This window comes from Cherax quadricarinatus, chromosome 68 (assembly GCF_038502225.1).
Source record: "Cherax quadricarinatus isolate ZL_2023a chromosome 68, ASM3850222v1, whole genome shotgun sequence".
Taxonomy (NCBI): domain Eukaryota; kingdom Metazoa; phylum Arthropoda; class Malacostraca; order Decapoda; family Parastacidae; genus Cherax; species Cherax quadricarinatus.
Window position 1 is genome coordinate 4,336,457 of NC_091359.1, and position 22,500 is coordinate 4,358,956.

Below are 22,500 nucleotides of genomic sequence, written 5' to 3' on the forward strand. Positions count from 1 at the left end.
ACAGAAAATATGGCTTGATAAAGCTCTACACAGAGACACATAACTTGATACAGTTCTAAAACAGTGTAAAACATGACTTGACAAAGCTCAACGGAACGAAACTCTCCCCCCCAACAAAATCTCTGTTCCGTAGCCCGTCTACGCCTCGCTATTGTGGGCAGCAACGCTGGTCGAAGTCAAGGTCAGATTTTCACCCGCATTACCACATTAGTTGACTTGAGCGCCACCCTTCCCAGGCAGTCTAAGATAATTAGAAAGTCGGTCATAGCATAGAGAGATAGACCTTGGTTGTGCTACCATTGCGTGATAGAGAGCAGACTATTGTATGCGTCACAACCAAAGTCACTAGGAGTCAATGGAACAATGCGTTTTTTTCAAAACACAATGGCAGTATTTTAGCTTACACGGGTCGGGCCAACTTTTGGTATTTACGATTTGAAGGTAGAGTCAGATATAAGTTTTTGACATTTTGTCGGCTTTTTTAAAACGTTCAGTGAGGTAAATATATATATAGTGAGAGGAAAAGTATATATTTTTAAGTGTCTTTTTTGTCGTATATGGGAAATATTAGTGGTGTTCTGAACTTGGTACTGAAGCAAAGTTCCTTGTTGGTACAAGACTGAGTGCAGTGACCTGTATTCCTGGAACACACACACACACACATCAGTGTAAAAGTGGGGGCCAAGAGCTGTGAATCGATCCCTGCAGCCACAAACAGGTGAACACACAGAGCCTATTTCAGTCTTCCTGGGCTTCTCCATCGCTTCTCCTGTTGTTATTCTTCACATTTATTTCACATCATCCACAACATTCATCCAAACAGTTGCATTACCTCGGTGATACATCATTCACCACTTGTTCCTTCCCCAGTACCTCTTCCTGTCTTGCTATTATCCTCTGCCTTCCCCAGTACCTCTTCCTGTCTTGCTATTATCCTCTGCCTTCCCCAGTACCTCTTCCTGTCTTGCTATTATCCTGTCTTCCCCAGCACCTCTCCCTGTCTTGCTATTATCCTGTCTTCCCCAGTACCTCTCCCTGTCTTGCTATTATCCTGTCTTCCCCAGTACCTCTCCCTGTCTTGCTATTATCCTGTCTTCCCCAGTACCTCTTCCGGTCTTACAGTGTTCTGTGTGTTGGTATGTATGTTTACCCACTTAACTGAATACTTCAGAACTTTTCTCCAGGCTGAGGGACTGACCACCTCAAGCACTATATCTCTAAGGTTGAGGGACTGATTACATCATCTTCATTTCACTACTACACCTGCTGCTTCTGTATCTGACTGAAGAAGTCTACTGTGTAGGCGAAACATATCAACAATAAAGGTACCCAACTGTTGCACATGTGTCATAATCATCAACCTGTCAGTATTTTATACCATTGTCATCACAACGTATTTCTGAAATCATCAGAAATCTCTCAAGTAAATTATAGAGTATATAACATTTTATATAGTATAATATGGAATAATATCACTGTATTTCTAAAAGTGGAAAATTCATTTAATGTCTAATGTTATTATATATTTACAATGTTCGTATGAAATATTCTTTTGACTTTCTTGTCCATTGAGAATTCCAAATTTTGGAGTGTCCATTGTGACGAAGGAAAACACAATTGTTTATTGTTGATGACGACAGTGTTTTGGTGTGTGTGTGTGTGTGTGTGTGTGTGTGTGTGTGTGTGTGTGTGGTCAGGGCCACAGGGGAAGGTCTGCTGGTACGTATTATGAGAGGTTTTTTTTCCCCTGGGTTTGAGCAATGTGTTGAGTGCAGAAGTTGACTATATAAAGGTTCACTTGAACCTTGTTCACTCAGTCTCAACCTCAACTTCCATCACCATGTTTAAGACAGTGAGTCTACCATCACTCGTCATGTTGAAACCTGACTACTACCATGATTGTGGATATTGAAACCTGACTACTACCATGACTGTAGATATTGAAACCTGACTACTACCATGACTGTAGATATTGAAACCTGACTACTACCATGACTGTAGATACAGAAACTTCACTACTACCATGACTGTAGATACAGAAACCTCACTACTACCATGACTGTAGATACAGAAACCTCACTACTACCATGACTGTAGATATTGAAACCTGACTACTACCATGACTGTAGATATTGAAACCTGACTACTACCATGACTGTAGATATTGAAACCTGACTACTACCATGACTGTAGATATTGAAACCTGACTACTACCATGACTGTAGATATTGAAACCTGACTACTACCATGACTGTAGATATTGAAACCTGACTACTACCATGACTGTAGATATTGAAACCTGACTACTACCATGACTGTAGATATTGAAACCTGACTACTACCATGACTGTAGATATTGAAACCTGACTACTACCATGACTGTAGATATTGAAACCTGACTACTACCATGACTGTAGATATTGAAACCTGACTACTACCATGACTGTAGATATTGAAACCTGACTACTACCATGACTGTAGATATTGAAACCTGACTACTACCATGACTGTAGATATTGAAACCTGACTACTACCATGACTGTAGATATTGAAACCTGACTACTACCATGACTGTAGATATTGAACCCTTACTCTTACCATTAAAGTAGATATGAACCATCAATCCTACCATTACAGCAGATACTGAACATAATTCTCCCGGTCTATCAGTCAGGTGCTTCTGGACACTGATGACAAATACTGTATCACAGAAGATGGTTCACGTGTCAACTCCAAAACTGAAAAATTAGACACATGTGAAACATCTGGGTATCTTTATTTGTAGACGTTTCGCCATGCAGTGGCTTTATCAATGGCGAAACGTCTGCAATAAAGATACCCAGATGTTGTACGTGTGTCTAATTTTTAATTTTGTTAGTATTGTACATCAGTCATTAACAACATCACTCTTGTTCTCTCAGTGTATTTGTTCTTGTTCATTCTCTCGTTATGATGGCACCATTGTTCACCTTTTTTAGCACCACCATTGTAGCACCATTTTTTAGTACCATTGCAGCATAATTGTAACACCATTGTAGCACCAATGTCTACCATTATGGTGTGTTGCAGGTGATCTCTGTGTTGGCCATATTCCTGTTTGTGGCCTCTACCATGGCCAGTCCCATGCCTGAACCTGGCTACCTTCGTTATGGTGGCTATGGTGGCTATGGTGGCTATGGATATGGGGGCTATGGAGGCGGATACGGCTATGGCGGTGGATATGGTGGATATGGAGGCCATGGATTCGGCTATGGTGGCTATGGTGGTTATGGACGTTAAGGGTGAGCTTAATTTGTTAACATTATATTTTGTTAATGTTATATTTTTGTTAATGTCTCTTAACAAATCAGATTATTTTAAAATTTGCGATATTTATTTACGAAAAAGAAAGAAATATATATTAATGGAACATAATTTACTATTGACAATAATGACATAAGAAGAGTGGGAAGCGCAAGTGTCACAAGGGAAGCGATTTAAGGAGACGTTTCGCCCGCCAGGGCATTTATCAATGCAGTGATAAAGTCCCTGGTGAGCGAAATGTGTCGCAGTGTTGTATGTCTGTTAAGTTTATTGTTTGTAGCAGCAGCATTAAGATGCAAAACTTGGGTATCTGTTTAATGACGATGTTTCGCCCAGTAGTGGCTTGGCGAAACGTCTGATTATGTACTAATTACGTTGGAAGAGTTTTACGACTCAGTCGCCGTGGGTTTAAATCCCACCCGTTCCGTGGTTTTTCTAGTAATCGATTTCCTGAGTCAAGACGGTCAAAGAGGCGGTAATGAGTCATAAGAACGGGGGAGCACAGCAGTAGGCCTACTGGCCCATAATAGGCAGGGTCTTGAAAATGGATTGAGTAAATACTCTTATTTAGTGGGTTTGGGTTTAGGAAAAGACCTGCCTAGTATGGGCCAGTAGGCCTACTGCAGTGTTCCTCCTTCTCAAAACCACTCATTCCCTCCCTTCCCTACCTGGAGAGGGTTTTGGGGGTCAACGCCCCCGCCAACCGGTCTGAGACCAGGACTCAATACCCCGGGTACTGGTGTATAAATGTTTACCTGGAGTTTACCTGGAGAGAGTTTCGGGGGTCAACGCCCCCGCGGCCCGGTCTGTGACCAGGCCTCCTGGTGGATCAGCGCCTGATCAACCAGGCTGTTGCTGCTGGCTGCACGCAAACCAACGTACGAGCCACAGCCCGGCTGATCAGGAACTGACTTTAGGTGCTTGTCCAGTGCCAGCTTGAAGACTGCCAGGGGTCTGTTGGTAATCCCCCTTATGTGTGCTGGGAGGCAGTTGAACAGTCTCGGGCCCCTGACACTTATTGTATGGTCTCTTAACGTGCTAGTGACACCCCTGCTTTTCATTGGGGGGATGGTGCATCGTCTGCCAAGTCTTTTGCTTTCGTAGTGAGTGATTTTCGTGTGCAAGTTCGGTACTAGTCCCTCTAGGGTTTTCCAGGTGTATATAATCATGTATCTCTCCCTCCTGCGTTCCAGGGAATACAGGTTTAGAAACCTCAAGCGCTCCCAGTAATTGAGGTGTTTTATCTCCGTTATGCGCGCCGTGAAAGTTCTCTGTACATTTTCTAGGTCGGCAATTTCACCTGCCTTGAAAGGTGCTGTTAGAGTGCAGCAATATTCCAGCCTAGATGTTGGTAATAAATACCGACAAACTGGTCTAGACAGACAATTGGGTAAACCACTAAAATATATTTATTAGGAAACTTTTCGGTCTTGGGACCTTGGTCACTTCAAGGTCCCAGGACCGTGTCTTTCTTGACCACCTCAGGTCTAGTCAAATCCACGCATATACGTGTCTAATTTGTTTTTAAGGTGTTCAAGGTTTTAGCTTGTAAGACCTACCCTCAGCGTAGTCTTGGTTAATCAGGACTACGCTGGTGAAGACCTCCACCCAGGCTGAGGGACTGATTACCCAGTCTTCTACTGTCTCCAGTTCCTACCCCTCTGCATGGGACTGAGAAAGCCACTGGCCGGCGATAACTTTCCTACAAAGACAACTAGGTGTTGCACATGTGTCCTAATCTTCAACATGTCGATTATTTATACCATTTCGCACATAAAAGAACGCTGTTTCTTCCCCAGAGGGACGTACACACCTGGAGACACCTGGAGAGGCTTTCGGGGGTCAGTGGCCCCCCCCGGCCCGGTCTGTGACCATGGCTGACGTAACATAAACTCTGGTCTCGACTTACGCCAATAATCCCGACTTACTTTTCCTTTATCCTCCGCCTTTACCTCTGTAATAAAAACATTTATATTTTTTTCTGAGATAATAAACGAGTTATTTAAACCGTGTGTCACTGCCATCATTTACAATGAGTAGAATTTACAATGAGTAGAATTTACAATGAGTAGAATTTACAATGAGTAGAATTTACAATGAGTAGAATTTACAATGAGTAGAATTTACAATGAGTAGAATTTACAATGAGTAGAATTTACAATGAGTAGAATTTACAATGAGTAGAATTTACAATGAGTAGAATTTACAATGAGTAGAATTTACAATGAGTAGAATTTACAATGAGTAGAATTTACAATGAGTAGAATTTACAATGAGTAGAATTTACAATGAGTAGAATTTACATGACTCACGAAATCGTAATGACACGATTGCAAATAAACCATACCCCCGGCCGGGATTGAACCCGCGGTCATAGAGTCTCAAAACTCCAGACCGTCGCGTTAGCCACTAGACCAGCTAGCCACAATAAGATTCATCCAACTAGGTATATTTCTACACCATAGGAAAGTTAGCACAGGCACCTCTGTGACCACAAATGCAAGTTTTTACAGACGAATCTCCAGCTAGCGTGGCCGTGACGAACTCTAGCTCAAGTCCCTTCACTGCCGTCACTACCTAGTTGGACGAATCTTATTGTGGCTAGCTGGTCTAGTGGCTAACGCGACGGGCTGGAGTTTTGAGACTCTATGACCGCGGGTTCAATCCGGCCGGGGTATGGTTTGGTTAGTAGAATTTACAGCCTGGTTGACCAGACTAGCCTGACCCAGGACCACCAGTAACAACAGCCTGGTTGACCAGACTAGCCTGACCCAGGACCACCAGTAACAACAGCCTGGTTGACCAGACTAGCCTGACCCAGGACCACCAGTAACAACAGCCTGGTTGACCAGACTAGCCTGACCCAGGATCACCAGTAACAACAGCCTGGTTGACCAGACTAGCCTGACCCAGGACCACCAGTAACAACAGCCTGGTTGACCAGACTAGCCTGGCCCAGGACCACCAGTAACAACAGCCTGGTTGACCAGACTAGCCTGACCCAGGACCACCAGTAACAACAGCCTGGTTGACCAGACTAGCCTGACCCAGGACCACCAGTAACAACAGCCTGGTTGACTAGACTAGCCTGACCCAGGACCACCAGTAACAACAGCCTGGTTGACCAGACTAGCCTGGCCCAGGACCACCAGTAACAACAGCCTGGTTGACCAGACTAGCCTGGCCCAGGACCACCAGTAACAACAGCCTGGTTGACCAGACTAGCCTGGCCCAGGACCACCAGTAACAACAGCCTGGTTGACTAGACTAGCCTGACCCAGGACCACCAGTAACAACAGCCTGGTTGACCAGACTAGCCTGACCCAGGACCACCAGTAACAACAGCCTGGTTGACCAGACTAGCCTGACCCAGGACCACCAGTAACAACAGCCTGGTTGACCAGACTAGCCTGACCCAGGACCACCAGTAACAACACCCTGGTTGACCAGACTAGCCTGACCCAGGACCACCAGTAACAACAGCCTGGTTGACCAGACTAGCCTGACCCAGGACCACCAGTAACAACAGCCTGGTTGACCAGACTAGCCTGACCAGGACCACCAGTAACAACAGCCTGGTTGACCAGACTAGCCTGACCCAGGACCACCAGTAACAACAGCCTGGTTGACCAGACTAGCCTGACCCAAGGCCGGGCTCCGGAAGTAAGAAAACTCTCGAAACGTATCAAAAGTAAATCAAAGAACACAAGAATGTAAGAGCACTGCAGAAGGCCTACTGGTCTATACAAGACAAGTCCTCATTAAAACCACCGACGTGTTGAGAAAAATTTAAAACATATACAGACTGCATTGTAATAAGAGCCTTAACTGACTACGTTTCGCCCACACAGTGGGCTTTATCAAGTCGTAAATAAATCTGTACTAATTAAACCTAATGAGGTTTACACTGCCTTTCTTGTTTTATATCTATAAATCATGTAAATCATGTAAATTATGTAAATTCCGTAAATCACGTAAATCATGCAAACCATGTAAATCATGTAAATCATGTAAATCATATAAATCATGTAAATCATGTAAACCATGTAAATCATGTAAATCATGTAAATCATATAAACCATGTAAATCATATAAATCATGTAAATCATGTAAACCATGTAAATCATGTAAACCATGTAAACCATGTAAATCATATAAATCATGTAAATCATGTAAACCATGTAAACCATGTAAACCATGTAAACCATGTAAATCATGTAAATCATGTAAACCATGTAAACCATGTAAATCATGTAAATTATGTAAACCATGTAAATCATGTAAACCATGTAAACCATGTAAACCATGTAAATCATGTAAACCATGTAAACCATGTAAACCATGTAAACCATGTAAACCATGTAAACCATGTAAATCATGTAAACCATGTAAATCATGTAAACCATGTAAACCATGTAAATCATGTAAACCATGTAAACCATGTAAACCATGTAAACCATGTAAACCATGTAAACCATGTAAACCATGTAAATCATGTAAATCATGTAAACCATGTAAATCATGTAAACCATGTAAACCATGTAAACCATGTAAACCACGTAAACCATGTAAACCATGTAAACCATGTAAATCATGTAAACCATGTAAATCATATAAATCACGTAAATCTAACAATAAAATATCGCCAGTCAGAAATTATTATATTGGGATGACTATTGTTTTCATTCCCAGTAGTTTTTTACAGACTTTCAGAAAATATTCATCGTGGTGATACCTGTGTAAGACTTAGCTCCTCCCGCCTCTCTCCTGGAAAGATAAACACGAGGGGCAAAGAGAAGATGACAAGATGATAGATAAAAGGAATATAAAAGGCCAGTAGGCATTCTGCAGTGTTCCTCCATTCTTATGTTCTTAATTATTATATCTCTTAGCACACAAGTGCAGCTAATACCACAGTAAGAATACCCAAGTATTGGACGAGTGTCTACCTCGATACCGGTTGTAACTTTCACTGAACTGGTGTAGTTAATGTCTGGTTTCCTGGGTATTTTATGTAAAGTAAAAGGACACAAGTGCAACTAATGTGACATTTATTGTGGCAACGTTTCGCTCTCCAGGAGCTTTATCAAGCTATTACAAACAATACATGGTCACAGAGTGTATATAAAGGCTCAGAGTGAGGTGCAATACTAGTGAGGTAACATTTCGATGTTCACTAGTGGTAGTAGTAGTAGTGGTAGTGGTAGTGACAAAAGTAATACAATATGATAGAGCAATTAATTCGTACAAGAGTAAAAGGATATAAAAGCTATTACTTGGATAACATAAAATAATGGACATTCCTGGGTACTGTTGGGTTGTTGTTCTCTGGATGTCTTAACCAAGGAAGAGTATATAAGGGCGAGTGGTGACCCTGGTCAGTCAGTTGTACCAGGGACTTCTACACCATATACAAGATCGTGAGTAACTGTACAAGATTGTGAGTAACTGTACAAGATTGTGAGTAACTGTGCAAGATTGTGAGGGGAATGTGAGGCTTCATAATTATCTTATCACTCGTCTTTTCAAGGAATTTATTTTTACAATTGTGTTGTGTTGTATTTCAGGTGATCACTGCGTTGTCCGTCTTCCTGCTGGTGGCCCTTGTTATGGCCAACCCCGGACCTGAACCTGGCTTCCTTGGTGGCTACGGCGGATATGGAGGCGGATATGGCGGCTATGGTGGCTTTGGTGGCGGATATGGCGGCTATGGTGGCTTTGGTGGCGGATATGGAGGCTATGGGGGCTACGGCGGTGGTTATGGTGGATACGGAGGCTTTGGTGGCGGATACGGTGGCGGATATGGACATGGAGGTCCTGGATTTGGCTTCGGTGGCTAGATATGGATGTTAAAGGTGAGGATATTTTGCCAATATAATAAAAAATAAACACAAATGCGGTATAATGCTATCCATTATTGACAACGTTTCGCCCATACAGTGAACTTTATCAAGTCACAAACAGATCTACCTGCCGTTGTGGTGTCCTGTAAAAAGGTCACTGGAATAAAGTTACGTTTTTATTTAGGTTAGGTCCTGATCTTTTTCTGTGACCTTTTTTCCTGCGACTCTCTTTTCCTGGATCCGATAAAGGCCACTATGTGGGGCGAAATGTTGTCAATAAAGGCTCCCATTATATTGTATTTCTGATTATTTTGTCAATCACGTCGGGATTTTATACCATTTATCTCAAAATTTTGCCAATGTTGTATTTTCTACCTATGTTGAGGTGAGAGATTTAGAGGATTAAAGTTACTAATGAAGATTTTATCTCTTCCAGAGGAACAAAATCTGTGGAGCCGATTTACACGAACGCCCTTGTTCCGATTTACGACACTCACACTTATTTACGAAAAAACGTCTATTTTTTACGAAATAAAAGCAACCTTTCGCAAACCGTGTTTTATTTAAATGGAATAAAACCGAAGTGTTTTATTAAAGAGTAAAGAAATGCGTTTAAGTTCTGTGTATTCTGTGAGTGAGACGTTTGTGCCAACGTTTTTTTGGGTTATCCTTATTCTGGAACGTTTCGCCAGCCAATGGCTTCTTCAGTCTTGGTAGAATAACCCACAATAAGTTAGGTTGAAGGACACAAGTGTAACTAATATGACATTTTATTGTGGCCACGTTTCGCTCTCCTGCACGAAACGCGGGTGGGATTGTATTGACGGTTAGTGGAGTTCACACAGACGTTAGCTGATGATGGGTCACATGGGAACCGAGAAGTCGAAAAATTTTCTTTCGGTATTGTGGGTTTGTTGTGAATTGTTGCAGGCACAGTATTGTGGGTTAGTTGTGAATTGTTGCAGGCACAGTATTGTGGGTTTGTTGTGAATTGTTGCAGGCACAGTATTGTGGGTTTGTTGTGAATTGTTGCAGGCACAGCATTGTGGGTTTGTTGTGAATTGTTGCAGGCACAGTATTGTGAGTTTGTTGTGAACTGTCGCATCCAGGGTATTGGGAGCAGTCAATTATTCCGACTACGATATTGCAGTATTTACAAGAAGAAATTTAACAAGATGTTTACGCTTCCCGTTGCTCACCTGACTAACAAAACAATGGCCGACCTCCAGTCAGTGTCAAGAAGATCCTCCCTTGTTATATTATCTCTCAGTTTTGCAACTAACACAGCGCTGGCAATTCCTCAGAGGTTATGGATCATGACAAATGGAACACATTCTTCTCGCCATGTGAGCACCAGTGGAATTCATGGAAAACCGTGGTGATAGAGTGCCTTGTTTGTCAGCCAGTAGACTACACAAGGGTCAGGTTTAAAGCCAGTAGACTACACAAGGGTCAGGTTTAAAGCCAGTAGACTACACAAGGGTCAGGTTTAAAGCCAGTAGACTACGCAAGGGTCAGGTTTAAAGCCAGTAGACTACACAAGGGGTCAGGTTTAAAGCCAGTAGACTACACAAGGGTCAGGTTTAAAGCCAGTAGACTACACAAGGGTCAGGTTTAAAGCCAGTGGACTACACAAAAGTCAAATTTAAAGCCAGTAGACTACACGAGGGTCAGGTTTAAAGCCAGTAGACTACACAAGGGTCAGGTTTAAAGCCAGTAGATTACACAAGGGTCAGGTTTAAAGCCAGTAGGCTAAGGCGAATCACGTTTAAAGCCAACATACTACACGGGAGTCAGGTTTAAAGTCAATGTAACACAAACTAAGATCTCGTTTTCAAATACGAGAAACACAACGTAAGTCTTGCGACGGTCGTAAGCTCAGCTCAGATAATTCCCAACTAACAAACTACAGCAGAATTCCCGTAGGAGAGAAGCTGCATAAATATTCATAGTAGCCAAAATGCTTTTCGGTAAGTTTTAGCTCACCAGATAAATTGAGAATTCATAGAATTTATTATGTAGGCAGGAGGAAAGAGAAGACTGGACGGGGACTCGAACTGTGGTCATGGCAGGTAGCAGACCCGGCGCTATACCACTGAGCCGAGAAATTTGCAAAAAGAAGATTTTTTGGACCTGTATATATATGTATATATTGTTATTTGGATTTCATAGAAAACAAGAGAGAAAAATTTGATGTATTGTTTATTTTATAAATATAAATTGATCTTATAAGGGTAAATGTGGAAGGAAATAAATTACTGGGTTAAGGAAGGTGTAATAAGTCCAATCCAGAGTTTGTGTTGCATCAGGCAAGACACAGTTTGTGTTGCATCAGGCAAGACACAGTTTGTGTTGCATCAGGCAAGACACAGTTTGTGTTGCATCAGGCAAGACAGTTTGTGTTGCATCAGGCAAGACACAGTTTGTGTTGCATCAGGCAAGACAGTTTGTGTTGCATCAGGCAAGACAGTTTGTGTTGCATCAGGCAAGACACAGTTTGTGTTGCATCAGGCAAGACAGTCTGAAAAAGATATTTTCTTTATTATTAACAATTTCAAAGCAATATGTATTAAAATCGGGTCCATCATTTTGAAACATCCTGTAATACTGATGTTATTATTGTTAGAATATTTAACACTGAGTTAATTTAATTTTTTTTTTGATACGAAGAGGAATTTCTGAATTTTGATTTGGTCTTATTAATGATTTTTTTTTTGCCTTTTATTATTATTATATTTTTTCTTGGAAACACAAAATTTTCTTCGAGTGTTGACAGTTGTGTTGCAGATAAGCAAGAAATAAGATAAGTGTATAAAACTTATTATAAACTTGTTATCAAGTGTATAACATTAACAAATATAACATTGACAAATATAACATTAACAAATTAGGCTCACCCTTAACGTCCATAACCACCATAGCCGCCATAGCCGCCATAGCCGAATCCACGGCCTCCATATCCCCCATATCCACCGCCATAGCCGTATCCGCCTCCATAGCCCCCATATCCATAGCCTCCATAGCCTCCATAGCCACCATAGCCACCATAGCGAAGGTAGCCAGGCTCAGGCATGGGACTGGCCATGGTAGAGGCCACAAACAGGAAGATGGCCAACACAGAGATCACCTGCAACACACCATAATGGTGGACAATGGTGCTACAATTTGTGGACAGTGGTGCTACAGTGGTGCTATAGTGGTGCTACAGTGTTGCTACAGTGGTGCGACAGTGTTCCTACAGTGTTGCTACAGTGTTGCTATTGTGGTGCTACAATGATGCTACAGTGGTGTTACAGTGTTGCTACAGTGATGCTACAGTGGTGCTACAGCGTTGCTACAGTGTTGCTATTGTGGTGCTACAATGGTGCTATTGTTGTGCTACAATGATGCTACAGTGGTGCTACAGTGGTGCTACAGTGGTGATACAGTGGTGCTACAGTGGTGATACAGTGGTTCAAACGTAATGAGCCCATCAGAAAACACACAAGAATAACAACGTGTATGTATGCTATACAATAACGACAAGATAAAGAATCAGACACATGTGTAACATCTGGCGAAACGTCTACAATAAAGATACCCAGATGTTACACAGGTGTCTAATTCTTTATCTATGCTAAAAGAACAGTATTGAAATTGTTAAGTGAAACAGTTACATATGACTCAAGCTCTGTCGTACAACATATATTAACATAATCCGGAAATACTTGACTGATAGACCTGGAGAATTGATGCTCAATTTCTCCTTTAATGGTCGAATTGATGATTAAAATTTGCTTTAATGGTAGTAGTTAGGGTTAAGAATCTACTGTCATGGTAGTAGTGAGGTTGCTGTATCTACAGTCATGGTAGTAGTGAGGTTTCTGTATCTACAGTCATGGTAGTAGTGAGGTTGCTGTATCTACTGTCATGGTAGTAGTGAGGTTGCTGTATCTACAGTCATGGTAGTAGTGAGGTTGCTGTATCTACAGTCATGGTAGTAGTGAGGTTGCTGTATCTACAGTCATGGTAGTAGTGAGGTTGCTGTATCTACAGTCATGGTAGTAGTGAGGTTGCTGTATCTACAGTCATGGTAGTAGTGAGGTTGCTGTATCTTCAGTCATGGTAGTAGTGAGGTTTCTGTATCTACAGTCATGGTAGTAGTGAGGTTGCTGTATCTACTGTCATGGTAGTAGTGAGGTTGCTGTATCTACAGTCATGGTAGTAGTGAGGTTGCTGTATCTACAGTCATGGTAGTAGTGAGGTTGCTGTATCTACAGTCATGGTAGTAGTGAGGTTGCTGTATCTACAGTCATGGTAGTAGTGAGGTTGCTGTATCTTCAGTCATGGTAGTAGTGAGGTTTCTGTATCTACAGTCATGGTAGTAGAGAGGTTGCTGTATCTTCAGTCATGGTAGTAGTGAGGTTTCTGTATCTACAGTCATGGTAGTAGTGAGGTTTCTGTATCTACAGTCATGGTAGTAGTGAGGTTTCAATATCTACAGTCATGGTAGTAGTCAGGTTTCAATATCTACAGTCATGGTAGTAGTCAGGTTTCAATATCCACAATCATGGTAGTAGTCAGGTTTCAATATCCACAATCATGGTAGTAGTCAGGTTTCAACATGACGAGTGATGGTAGACTCACTGTCTTAAACATGGTGATGGAATGGAAGTTGAGGTTGAGACTGAGTGAACAAGGTTCAAGTGAACCTTTATATAGTCAACTTCTGCACTCAACACATTGCTCAAACCCAGGGGAAAAAAACCTCTCATAATACGTACCAGCAGACCTTCCCCTGTGGCCCTGACCACACACACACACACACACACACACACACACACACACACACACACCAAAACACTGTCGTCATCAACAATAAACAATTGTGTTTTCCTTCGTCACAATGGACACTCCAAAATTTGGAATTCTCAATGGACAAGAAAGTCAAAAGAATATTTCATACGAACATTGTAAATATATAATAACATTAGACATTAAATGAATTTTGCACTTTTAGAAATACAGTGATATTATACTCAATTATAATATGTTGTATAGTAGTGTTTGTGTGGTAGATTACTGTTAATCTCAGGAATATACACAACATACAACACTGTGTATATTTTGTGAGTATTTTACTGCTGATGTGTATATACTGAGAGCAACACTATGTACACTTGCAGGTGTGTATATCTCAGTATATGTACACTGGAGGGATGTACAGTATATTTCGGTGTATGTACACTTGCAGGGGTGTGTATCTCAGTATATGTACACTGGAGGGATGTACAGTATATTTCGGTGTATGTACACTTGCAGGGGTGTATATCTCAGTATATGTACACTGGAGGGATGTACAGTATATTTCGGTGTATGTACACTTGCAGGGGTGTATATCTCAGTATATGTACACTGGAGGGATGTACAGTATATTTCGGTGTATGTACACTTGCAGGGGTGTATATCTCACTGTACATTTCTGTTGTATGTATGTCTCTGTCGTAGAGGTGTGAGCTTTGCTCACACCTCTACGACACAACTGTCATCAAAGATTAGTTAAGTTATACCATGAATTAAGGAAAGATCCTGGACTTCACCTTACGAACCAGACAAAGCAAATACGATAGTAATTATGAACAAGGTAGATTATAGAGGCAAAATAAACATGTTATTAGGAGTCTGGAGAATTTACGAGCCTCTTAAACCCCATAAACCAAACAAACTAAACACTGGCTCGGGAATATTACACAGATTTCTTTCGTTTATGTGTGAAAGCTGAAGGTTTTGTTCCGTGCCAAGGAGACAATAATTTTGGAAATCATTTATTAAGTACAAAATAAATCTTTTTTTTTTTTTTACAAAGGTAAATGCGGAAGGAAATAAAATTCTCAATAATTTTGTTACAATAAGTCGAGTCCGGAGTTAGCGTTAACTTTAGCGTCCAAATCCGTAGCCACCGTAACGACCGAAGCCAAATCCACGACTTCCATATCCATATTCACCTCCATAGCCACCATGACCTCCACCAAAGCTTTCGTATCCACCATAACCACCGCCGTAGCCACCATAGCCTCCATATCCGCCGGAGCCACCATAGCCTCCATATCCGCCGGAGCCACCATAGCCTCCATATCCGCCGGAGCCACCATAGCCTCCATATCCGCCTCCATATCCGCCGTAGCCACCAAGGAAGCCAGGTTCAGGTCCGGGGTTGGCCATAACAAGGGCCACCAGCAGGAAGACGGACAACGCAGTGATCACCTGAAATACAACACAACACAACACAACACAACACAACACAACACAACACAACACAACACAACACAACACAACACAACACAACACAAAACAATTGTAAAAATAAATTCCTTGAAAAGACGAGTGATAAGATAATTATGAAGCCTCACATCCCTCTCACAATCTTGTACAGTTACTCACAATCTTGCACAGTTACTCACAATCTTGTACAGTTACTCACAATCTTGTACAGTTACTCACAATCTTGTACAGTTACTCACAATCTTGTACAGTTACTCACAATCTTGTACAGTTACTCACAATCTTGTACAGTTACTCACAATCTTGTACAGTTACTCACAATCTTGTACAGTTACTCACAATCTTGTACAGTTACTCACAATCTTGTACAGTTACTCACCATCTTGTACAATTACTCACAGTCTTGTACAGTTACTCACAATCTTGTACAGTTACTCACAATCTTGTACAGTTACTCACAATCTTGTACAGTTACTCACAATCTTGTACAGTTACTCACAATCTTGTACAGTTACTCACAATCTTGTACAGTTACTCACAATCTTGTACAGTTACTCACCATCTTGTACAATTACTCACAGTCTTGTACATGGTGAAGAAGTTCCTGGTACAACTGACTGTTAGGATTCACTACTCATCCTGTAACACTTTTCCATGAGATAAAAATATTAATAATAATCTTTATGTAGTACCTAGAGGCCAGACAGTGGAAGTAGTGACCGGTACTGATGGTCAGGGTATGTACACTTATACATGTATATCTTTCAGGGTATATACACCGAATTATATGTTCACTATAGAGCGCTTATATATATAGATATATATATATATATATATATATATATATATATATATATATATATATCGGATCACGATAAAACACCTAGCTCTGCTGGGTGCTTGATTCTTGTAGGATTTGGTGGTCCTGTGGGTTTGAGCGTCGTGTGGTTCTCGGTCACCATGAGGTGGGCCAAAACAACATGAGTTCAAGTCCTGGCTAGTCGTAGTGTTGTTCGTGCTTACAATAATACTCAGGTTAGCATCTCCAAGGGTATACTGAGCGACAGGTGTGTACCTGTCAGTACTGTAAGTATTCTATAGTTTTTATAATAAGGTTATCTGGTACTGAAATATGATGGTATCTTGGTACGAGTGCTGTCTCCAGCATCTCGTTTGCTAACAACTGTTGAGTATGATCTATTGCCACTAGTGGGCCCAGAATCACCTGTGGCCTCACCTTCAACTGCTACACCCTACATTCCTGTACATAATTCTCTGGTCAACTGCCTCTGCCTCAGGCCACGAGAATAATCATCTTGCACGTAGGATGATAGACTGACTAAATCATACTAACTCTCAACTTCATCTACAATGTCTACCACCAAGGTTCATGTCTCCAGGAGTGTGAATCATCCTTGTATTCGATTGATGAAGCCTGCTACGCAGGCGAGACGTTTCCTCAGTAAAAAGTGCTTAGCATTGCACTTGTCTTAATCGTCAACTTGTCTGTCTTACATACCACTTATAATGTGTTCTCTCTGGATGTATACACTGAGAGGGACGTATATCCTGAGAATCTAGGAACATCCTTCAGGAATCTCAACAAACAGTCCTTCACGGACCTACATAAAGCATGTGTCAGGTTCTTCTTGAAGTTGAAGTATGAAGCGCCAGTGTGGAGCCCACACCTGTTGAATAATGTTAAGAAATTGGAGAACGTGTAGAGTTATGTAGCAAGGCTTGTTCCTGAGTCAAGGGCTATGATCTGAGGAGAAGTTAATGAAACTGAATCTTGAGACGCTAGAGGGCGCAAAAACCACGGGAGATATGATAACAACGTATAAAATACTCAGGGGAATTGATATAGTAAATAGGGACAAGATGTTTGAGTGGCGAGAAACATGTATTTGAGGGTCACAGCTGGAAGTTAAAGACAGAGCTGCAGGGATGTCAGGAAGTATTTCTTCAGCCTCAGAGTGGTCGGGAAGTGGAACGACCTCTACGAAGAGGTGGTGGAGGCAGGCTCCCTACATAGTTTTATGGAAAGGTACGACAGGGCCTAAGAGGCTAGGAGGGAATAAATCAGACAAGTGTCAAGATAAGAAATGGGGCCAGGAGCTGAGACTCCATCCCTGCAACCACATATAGGAGAGTAGATGAATATACGTGAGTACACAGACACAGACAGACAGACACAGACAGACAGACACAGACAGACAGACACAGACAGACAGACACAGACAGACAGACACAGACAGACAGACACAGACAGACAGACACAGACAGACAGACACAGACAGACAGACACAGACAGACAGACACAGACAGACAGACACAGACAGACAGACACAGACAGACAGACACAGACAGACAGACAGACACAGACAGACAGACAGACACAGACAGAGAGACACAGACAGACACAGACAGACAGACACAGGCAGACAGACACAGACAGACACAGACAGACATACACAGACAGACAGACACAGACAGACACAGCCAGACAGACACAGACAGACACAGACAGACAGACACAGACAGACAGACACAGACAGACAGACACAGACAGGCAGACACAGACAGACAGACAGACAGATAGACAGACACACAGACAGACAGACACACACACACACACACACACACACACACACACTGGGAAGTGATGTAGTGGAGGAAGGATCCATACATGGCTTTAAGAAGAGGTATGATAAAGCTCATGGAGCAGGAAGAGTGACCCAGTAGCGACCAGTGAAAAGGCGGGGCCAGGAGCTATGAATCGACCCCTGCAACCACAACTAGATGAGTACAACTACGTGAGTACAACTACGTGAGTACAACTAGGTGAGTACACACACACAGCTTTACAAACTCCTTGAGAAAAAATCAAATCTGTAATTCCAATTTGGATCACCGCGGGTCCCAGCTAGCGACCTTGCACACACACTCCACAACACAATAACAAATGCAATACTAACTGCACACTCGCTGGGGTATAAAAAAATCGCTTGAACAATAGCTGCAAAATTAAGGCTTGATACAAGCGAACAACTTAGAAACAAAGAACGTTTGACCTTAGAAGACAGTGGAAAAGATTTAAAATAAATGGTATAGAAAAAACAAACCATGGTATGGGTGGGGTTTGAACTCGCGTCGTAAAACTCCACGCCAGTGCGTAAGCCGCTGCGGTTTGTTTGCAATCGTGTCATTACGATTTCGTGAGTCAACTGGTATAGATCTGAGTAATCCCACGTACGTGATTACTAGCTGGACTTACGGACCGAGTTATTACAGGTGGATATATTAAACGATTTGCTCTATAAATGACTTGTTGTGACAACAGACTGAAGGTCTGTATGTTTCCCGTAGATAAAAGGCAATAATAAAAAAATAATTGTTAATTGTTATTTTTCTATCTTTTCTTGAGAGAGAAAATGATATAAAAACTCCAGTGTTGTTAATAATGGTATAAAATACTCCTGGAGGTGGTCAGTCAATCCTGGCTGAGGGACTGACCACCTCAAGTGGACTGATTACATCATCTTCATTTCATTAAACCTGCTGCCTCTGTATCTGACTGAAGAAGCCTACTGTGTAGGTGAAACGTTTAATCAATAAAGATACCGAACTGTTGTACATGTGTCATAATCTACAAGATTCCAGACTCTTGTCACAACTTTGTCAACAAAAGTCCTGGAAAATACAGATGTTGAGTAAATATTTGTGTGGAAGAACTGGTTGACTGGGTGGTTGACTGGGTGTGAAGTCTATCTACCACACGACATTCATAAAAAACTGCGTGTCACCTTTACACCACCAGTCTAGAGTACTGTAGTACCTCTCGGTGTATATACACTGAGGGATACACCTATCGATGCATGTACACAGGGAAATAAACACCCCATGGTGTATAATAACTGTGAACCTGACGCTGGCATTAGTAATACAATGATCTTGCAAATACTGACGTTCCTAAGTATGATCTAAGCTAACTAGACACATGATCAGTCTTAACTTCCAGCAAAGTAGGCTAAGATTTAGATTTTGAAAGAATATAGACAATTATAGCTTTGTTTATTCAGTCACAGCTGTGTGGAGGGTCTGGGAGGTACTGTCACGCAGCTAAAGGTCACCTCTGGTATGTGTACGTCAGAAAAAAAACTTAATGCAGTATTTACGTAGTGGAATTCGATCTTATGTAAGACATGATCGTTATTTAACACTGGCAATGAATGTGTGTGTATGTGTGTGTGTGTGTGTGTGTGTGTGTGTGTGTGTGTGTGTGTGTACTCACCTATTTGTGGTTGTAGGGTTTAAGTCACAGCTCCTGGCCCCGCCTCTTCGCTGGTCACTACTAGGTAAACTTTCTTCCTGCTCCATGAGCTTTGTCCTACCTTATCTTAAAGCTATGTATGAATCCTGCCTCCACTACACCACTCTCCAGATTGTTTCACTTCCTGACAACTCTATGACTGTGTGTGTGTGTGTAAGTGTACACGTGTGTGTGTATGTGTGTAAACGTACACGCGTGGGTTATGCTGCGCCTATTTTCGGGGCCGCAGGAAAGTGCTGTGTCCGAAATTCAAAATTTTTTTTGGTGTGTGTGTGAGAGTGTCATTGTGTAAGGCTGGTATATATATTGAGTGAGGTTGTGTGTGGAGCTCAGAGTCAATCTCAACCACCACCATGATCAAGGCTGTGAGTTACACTCCTTTCTTTACATCAGTTTAATTTCTGCAGTAAATGGCTGCTTTTATGATGTAAATGGCTACTTTTTTTCCATTTATCTCACACCAGACAGACATGGTGATGAATCAGACATGTCCAGTACCTTTCCTGTCTTCATCGTAGAAATGTTTCGCTCGCCGGTGGCCCCTTTTTTTTATCAGTTCGGTACAGTGGCTTTCTGCAGCGAACTGGAAAAAAGGCCATTGCTTGGCGAAACGTCTTCCAAATAGATATACCTGAATCTTTCGCTCATTATTTTGAGAATATAAAAACGTAGGAATGGACAAACATTATTATTGCTGTTATTATTATTATTATTATTATTATTATTATTATTATTATTATTATTATTATTATTATTATTATTATTATTATTATTGTGTTTCAGGTGTTTGCTGTGTTGTCCATCTTCGTCCTTGTGGCCTCTGTCTTGGCCAGTCCCATGCCTGAACCTGGCTATCGTCGCTATGGTGGCTATGGTGGTGGCTATGGTGGCGGCTATGGCGGCTACGGTGGTGGCTATGGCGGATACGGTGGCTATGGAGGTGGATATGGCGGCTACGGTGGCTACGGTGGCGGCTACGGTGGCGGCTATGGCGGCTATGGTGGACATGGAGGCTATGGTGGCTATGGATATGGACGATAAGTTAACGTATGTATTATTTACGTAACGCAGTACACATTTCCCTGTGACTTGATAACGGTCTATAATAGGCCGAAATGTCGCTCAAAGAGGCCTAAGTCAGTGCTATTAGTGAATAGATAAATTATTATTATAATCAAAAAGAAGAGTGAATAGATGAAGAATCTTATGACATTAATAATAATAATAATAATAATAATAATAATAATAATAATTTTTTCCAGGATCAGGACAGAATAACAGAGAATGGTAAGGACATATGGTCGTCCAGTTTGTCAAGAGTTGGTCCTGGGGTCCTAGTGGTCCTGGCAAGAGGTCTTCTGTGGGACCACCTGTGATTCCTGGGAAGAAGTCTACTGTGGGACCACCTGTGATCCTGGGAAGAGGTCTTCTGTGGGACCACCTGTGATCCTGGGAAGAGGTCTTCTGTGGGACCACCTGTGATCCTGGGAAGAGGTCTTCTGTGGGACCACCTGTGATCCTGGGAAGAGGTCTTCTGTGGGACCACCTGTGATTCCTGGGAAGAAGTCTACTGTGGGACCACCTGTGATCCTGGGAAGAGGTCTTCTGTGGGACCACCTGTGATCCTGGGAAGAGGTCTTCTGTGGGACCACCTGTGATCCTGGGAAGAGGTCTTCTGTGGGACCACCTGTGATCCTGGGAAGAGGTCTTCTGTGGGACCACCTGTGATTCCTGGGAAGAAGTCTACTGTGGGACCACCTGTGATCCTGGGAAGAGGTCTTCTGTGGGACCACCTGTGATCCTGGGAAGAGGTCTTCTGTGGGACCACCTGTGATCCTGGGAAGAGGTCTTCTGTGGGACCACCTGTGATCCTGGGAAGAGGTCTTCTGTGGGACCACCTGTGATTCCTGGGAAGAAGTCTACTGTGGGACCACCTGTGATCCTGGGAAGAGGTCTTCTGTGGGACCACCTGTGATCCTGGGAAGAGGTATTCTGTGGGACCACCTGTGATCCTGGGAAGAGGTATTCTGTGGGACCACCTGTGATCCTGGCAAAAGGTCTTCTGAGGGACCATCTGTGATGCAAGTGGTCCTGGCAAGAGATCTACTGTGGGACCCCTTGTGGTCCTAGTGGTCCTGGCAGGAGGTCTTCCGTGGGACCACCCTGTGTACACGGTCTGCCCAAACTATCTAAACCAATCCTTTATAAACCACTCTGTAACTACCACTACCAAACTTGCTTGGAATAAAACTCTGATAACTATACCTAACTACTCTTCTTGTTGTCCTGGTGACAAAGACTTTTTCGCTGCGGTTGTTTTCAGAGACTTGTAATGAAAATTGTCTTGGTGGGTAATTAGAAAAATTGTCTTGGTGGGTAATTAGGAAAATTGTCTTGGTGGGTAATTAGGAAAATTGTCTTGGTGGGTAATTAGAAAAATTGTCTTGGTGGGTAATTAGGAAAATTGTCTTGGTGGGTAATTAAGAAAATTGTCTTGGTGGGTAATTAAGAAAATTGTCTTGGTGGGTAATTAGGAAAATTGTCTTGGTGGGTAATTAGGAAAATTGTCTTGGTGGGTAATTAAGAAAATTGTCTTGGTGGGTAATTAAGAAAATTGTCTTGGTGGGTAATTAAGAAAATTGTCTTGGTGGACAATGAAGAAAATTGTCTTGGTGGGTAATGAAGAAAATTGTCTTGGTGGGTAATTAGGAAAATCTCGGCAGGAAAACAAATATTAGCTTCATATGTAATAAGAAAAAT

The 22,500-nt window shown here is 42.0% G+C and overlaps 4 protein-coding genes across 4 annotated transcripts; 2 read left to right on the forward strand and 2 right to left on the reverse strand.

Moving 5' to 3' along the window:
• The first annotated feature begins 1,820 nt into the window (after nt 1-1,820).
• On the forward strand, nt 1,821-9,783 carry LOC128697657 (heterogeneous nuclear ribonucleoprotein A3 homolog 2). The gene is made up of 4 exons (XM_070099487.1): nt 1,821-1,852; nt 3,070-3,265; nt 8,968-9,158; nt 9,583-9,783. Exons 1-3 carry the CDS (start codon nt 1,841-1,843, stop codon nt 9,141-9,143), a joined length of 384 nt encoding a protein of 127 aa, XP_069955588.1. The 5' UTR covers nt 1,821-1,840; the 3' UTR covers nt 9,144-9,158; nt 9,583-9,783.
• A 1,548-nt stretch (nt 9,784-11,331) lies between these two features.
• Nucleotides 11,332-13,857, reverse strand: LOC128697658 (neuropeptide-like protein 31). Its single transcript, XM_053789484.2, has 3 exons — nt 13,773-13,857; nt 12,044-12,273; nt 11,332-11,667 (listed from the first exon to the last, which is right to left on the reverse strand). Exons 1-2 carry the CDS (start codon nt 13,782-13,784, stop codon nt 12,046-12,048), a joined length of 240 nt encoding a protein of 79 aa, XP_053645459.1. The 5' UTR covers nt 13,785-13,857; the 3' UTR covers nt 11,332-11,667; nt 12,044-12,045.
• A 1,205-nt stretch (nt 13,858-15,062) lies between these two features.
• LOC128697656 (keratin-associated protein 19-2-like) lies at nt 15,063-15,998 on the reverse strand. The gene is made up of 3 exons (XM_070099476.1): nt 15,987-15,998; nt 15,248-15,389; nt 15,063-15,199 (listed from the first exon to the last, which is right to left on the reverse strand). Exons 1-3 carry the CDS (start codon nt 15,996-15,998, stop codon nt 15,063-15,065), a joined length of 291 nt encoding a protein of 96 aa, XP_069955577.1.
• A 4,075-nt stretch (nt 15,999-20,073) lies between these two features.
• On the forward strand, nt 20,074-21,143 carry LOC128697655 (glycine-rich protein 3-like). The gene is made up of 3 exons (XM_053789481.2): nt 20,074-20,105; nt 20,524-20,787; nt 21,003-21,143. Exons 1-2 carry the CDS (start codon nt 20,094-20,096, stop codon nt 20,779-20,781), a joined length of 270 nt encoding a protein of 89 aa, XP_053645456.2. The 5' UTR covers nt 20,074-20,093; the 3' UTR covers nt 20,782-20,787; nt 21,003-21,143.
• The last annotated feature ends 1,357 nt before the right edge of the window (nt 21,144-22,500 follow it).

Coding starts and splice junctions, on each gene's coding strand:
- LOC128697657 (XM_070099487.1), top strand. Junction 3,266..8,967: donor CGGCTATGGTGGCTATGGTG/GTTATGGACGTT, acceptor GCGGATATGGAG/GCGGATATGGCGGCTATGGT.
- LOC128697656 (XM_070099476.1), bottom strand. Junction 15,200..15,247: donor CGGCGGATATGGAGGCTATG/GTGGCTCCGGCG, acceptor GCGGATATGGAG/GCTATGGTGGCTACGGCGGT.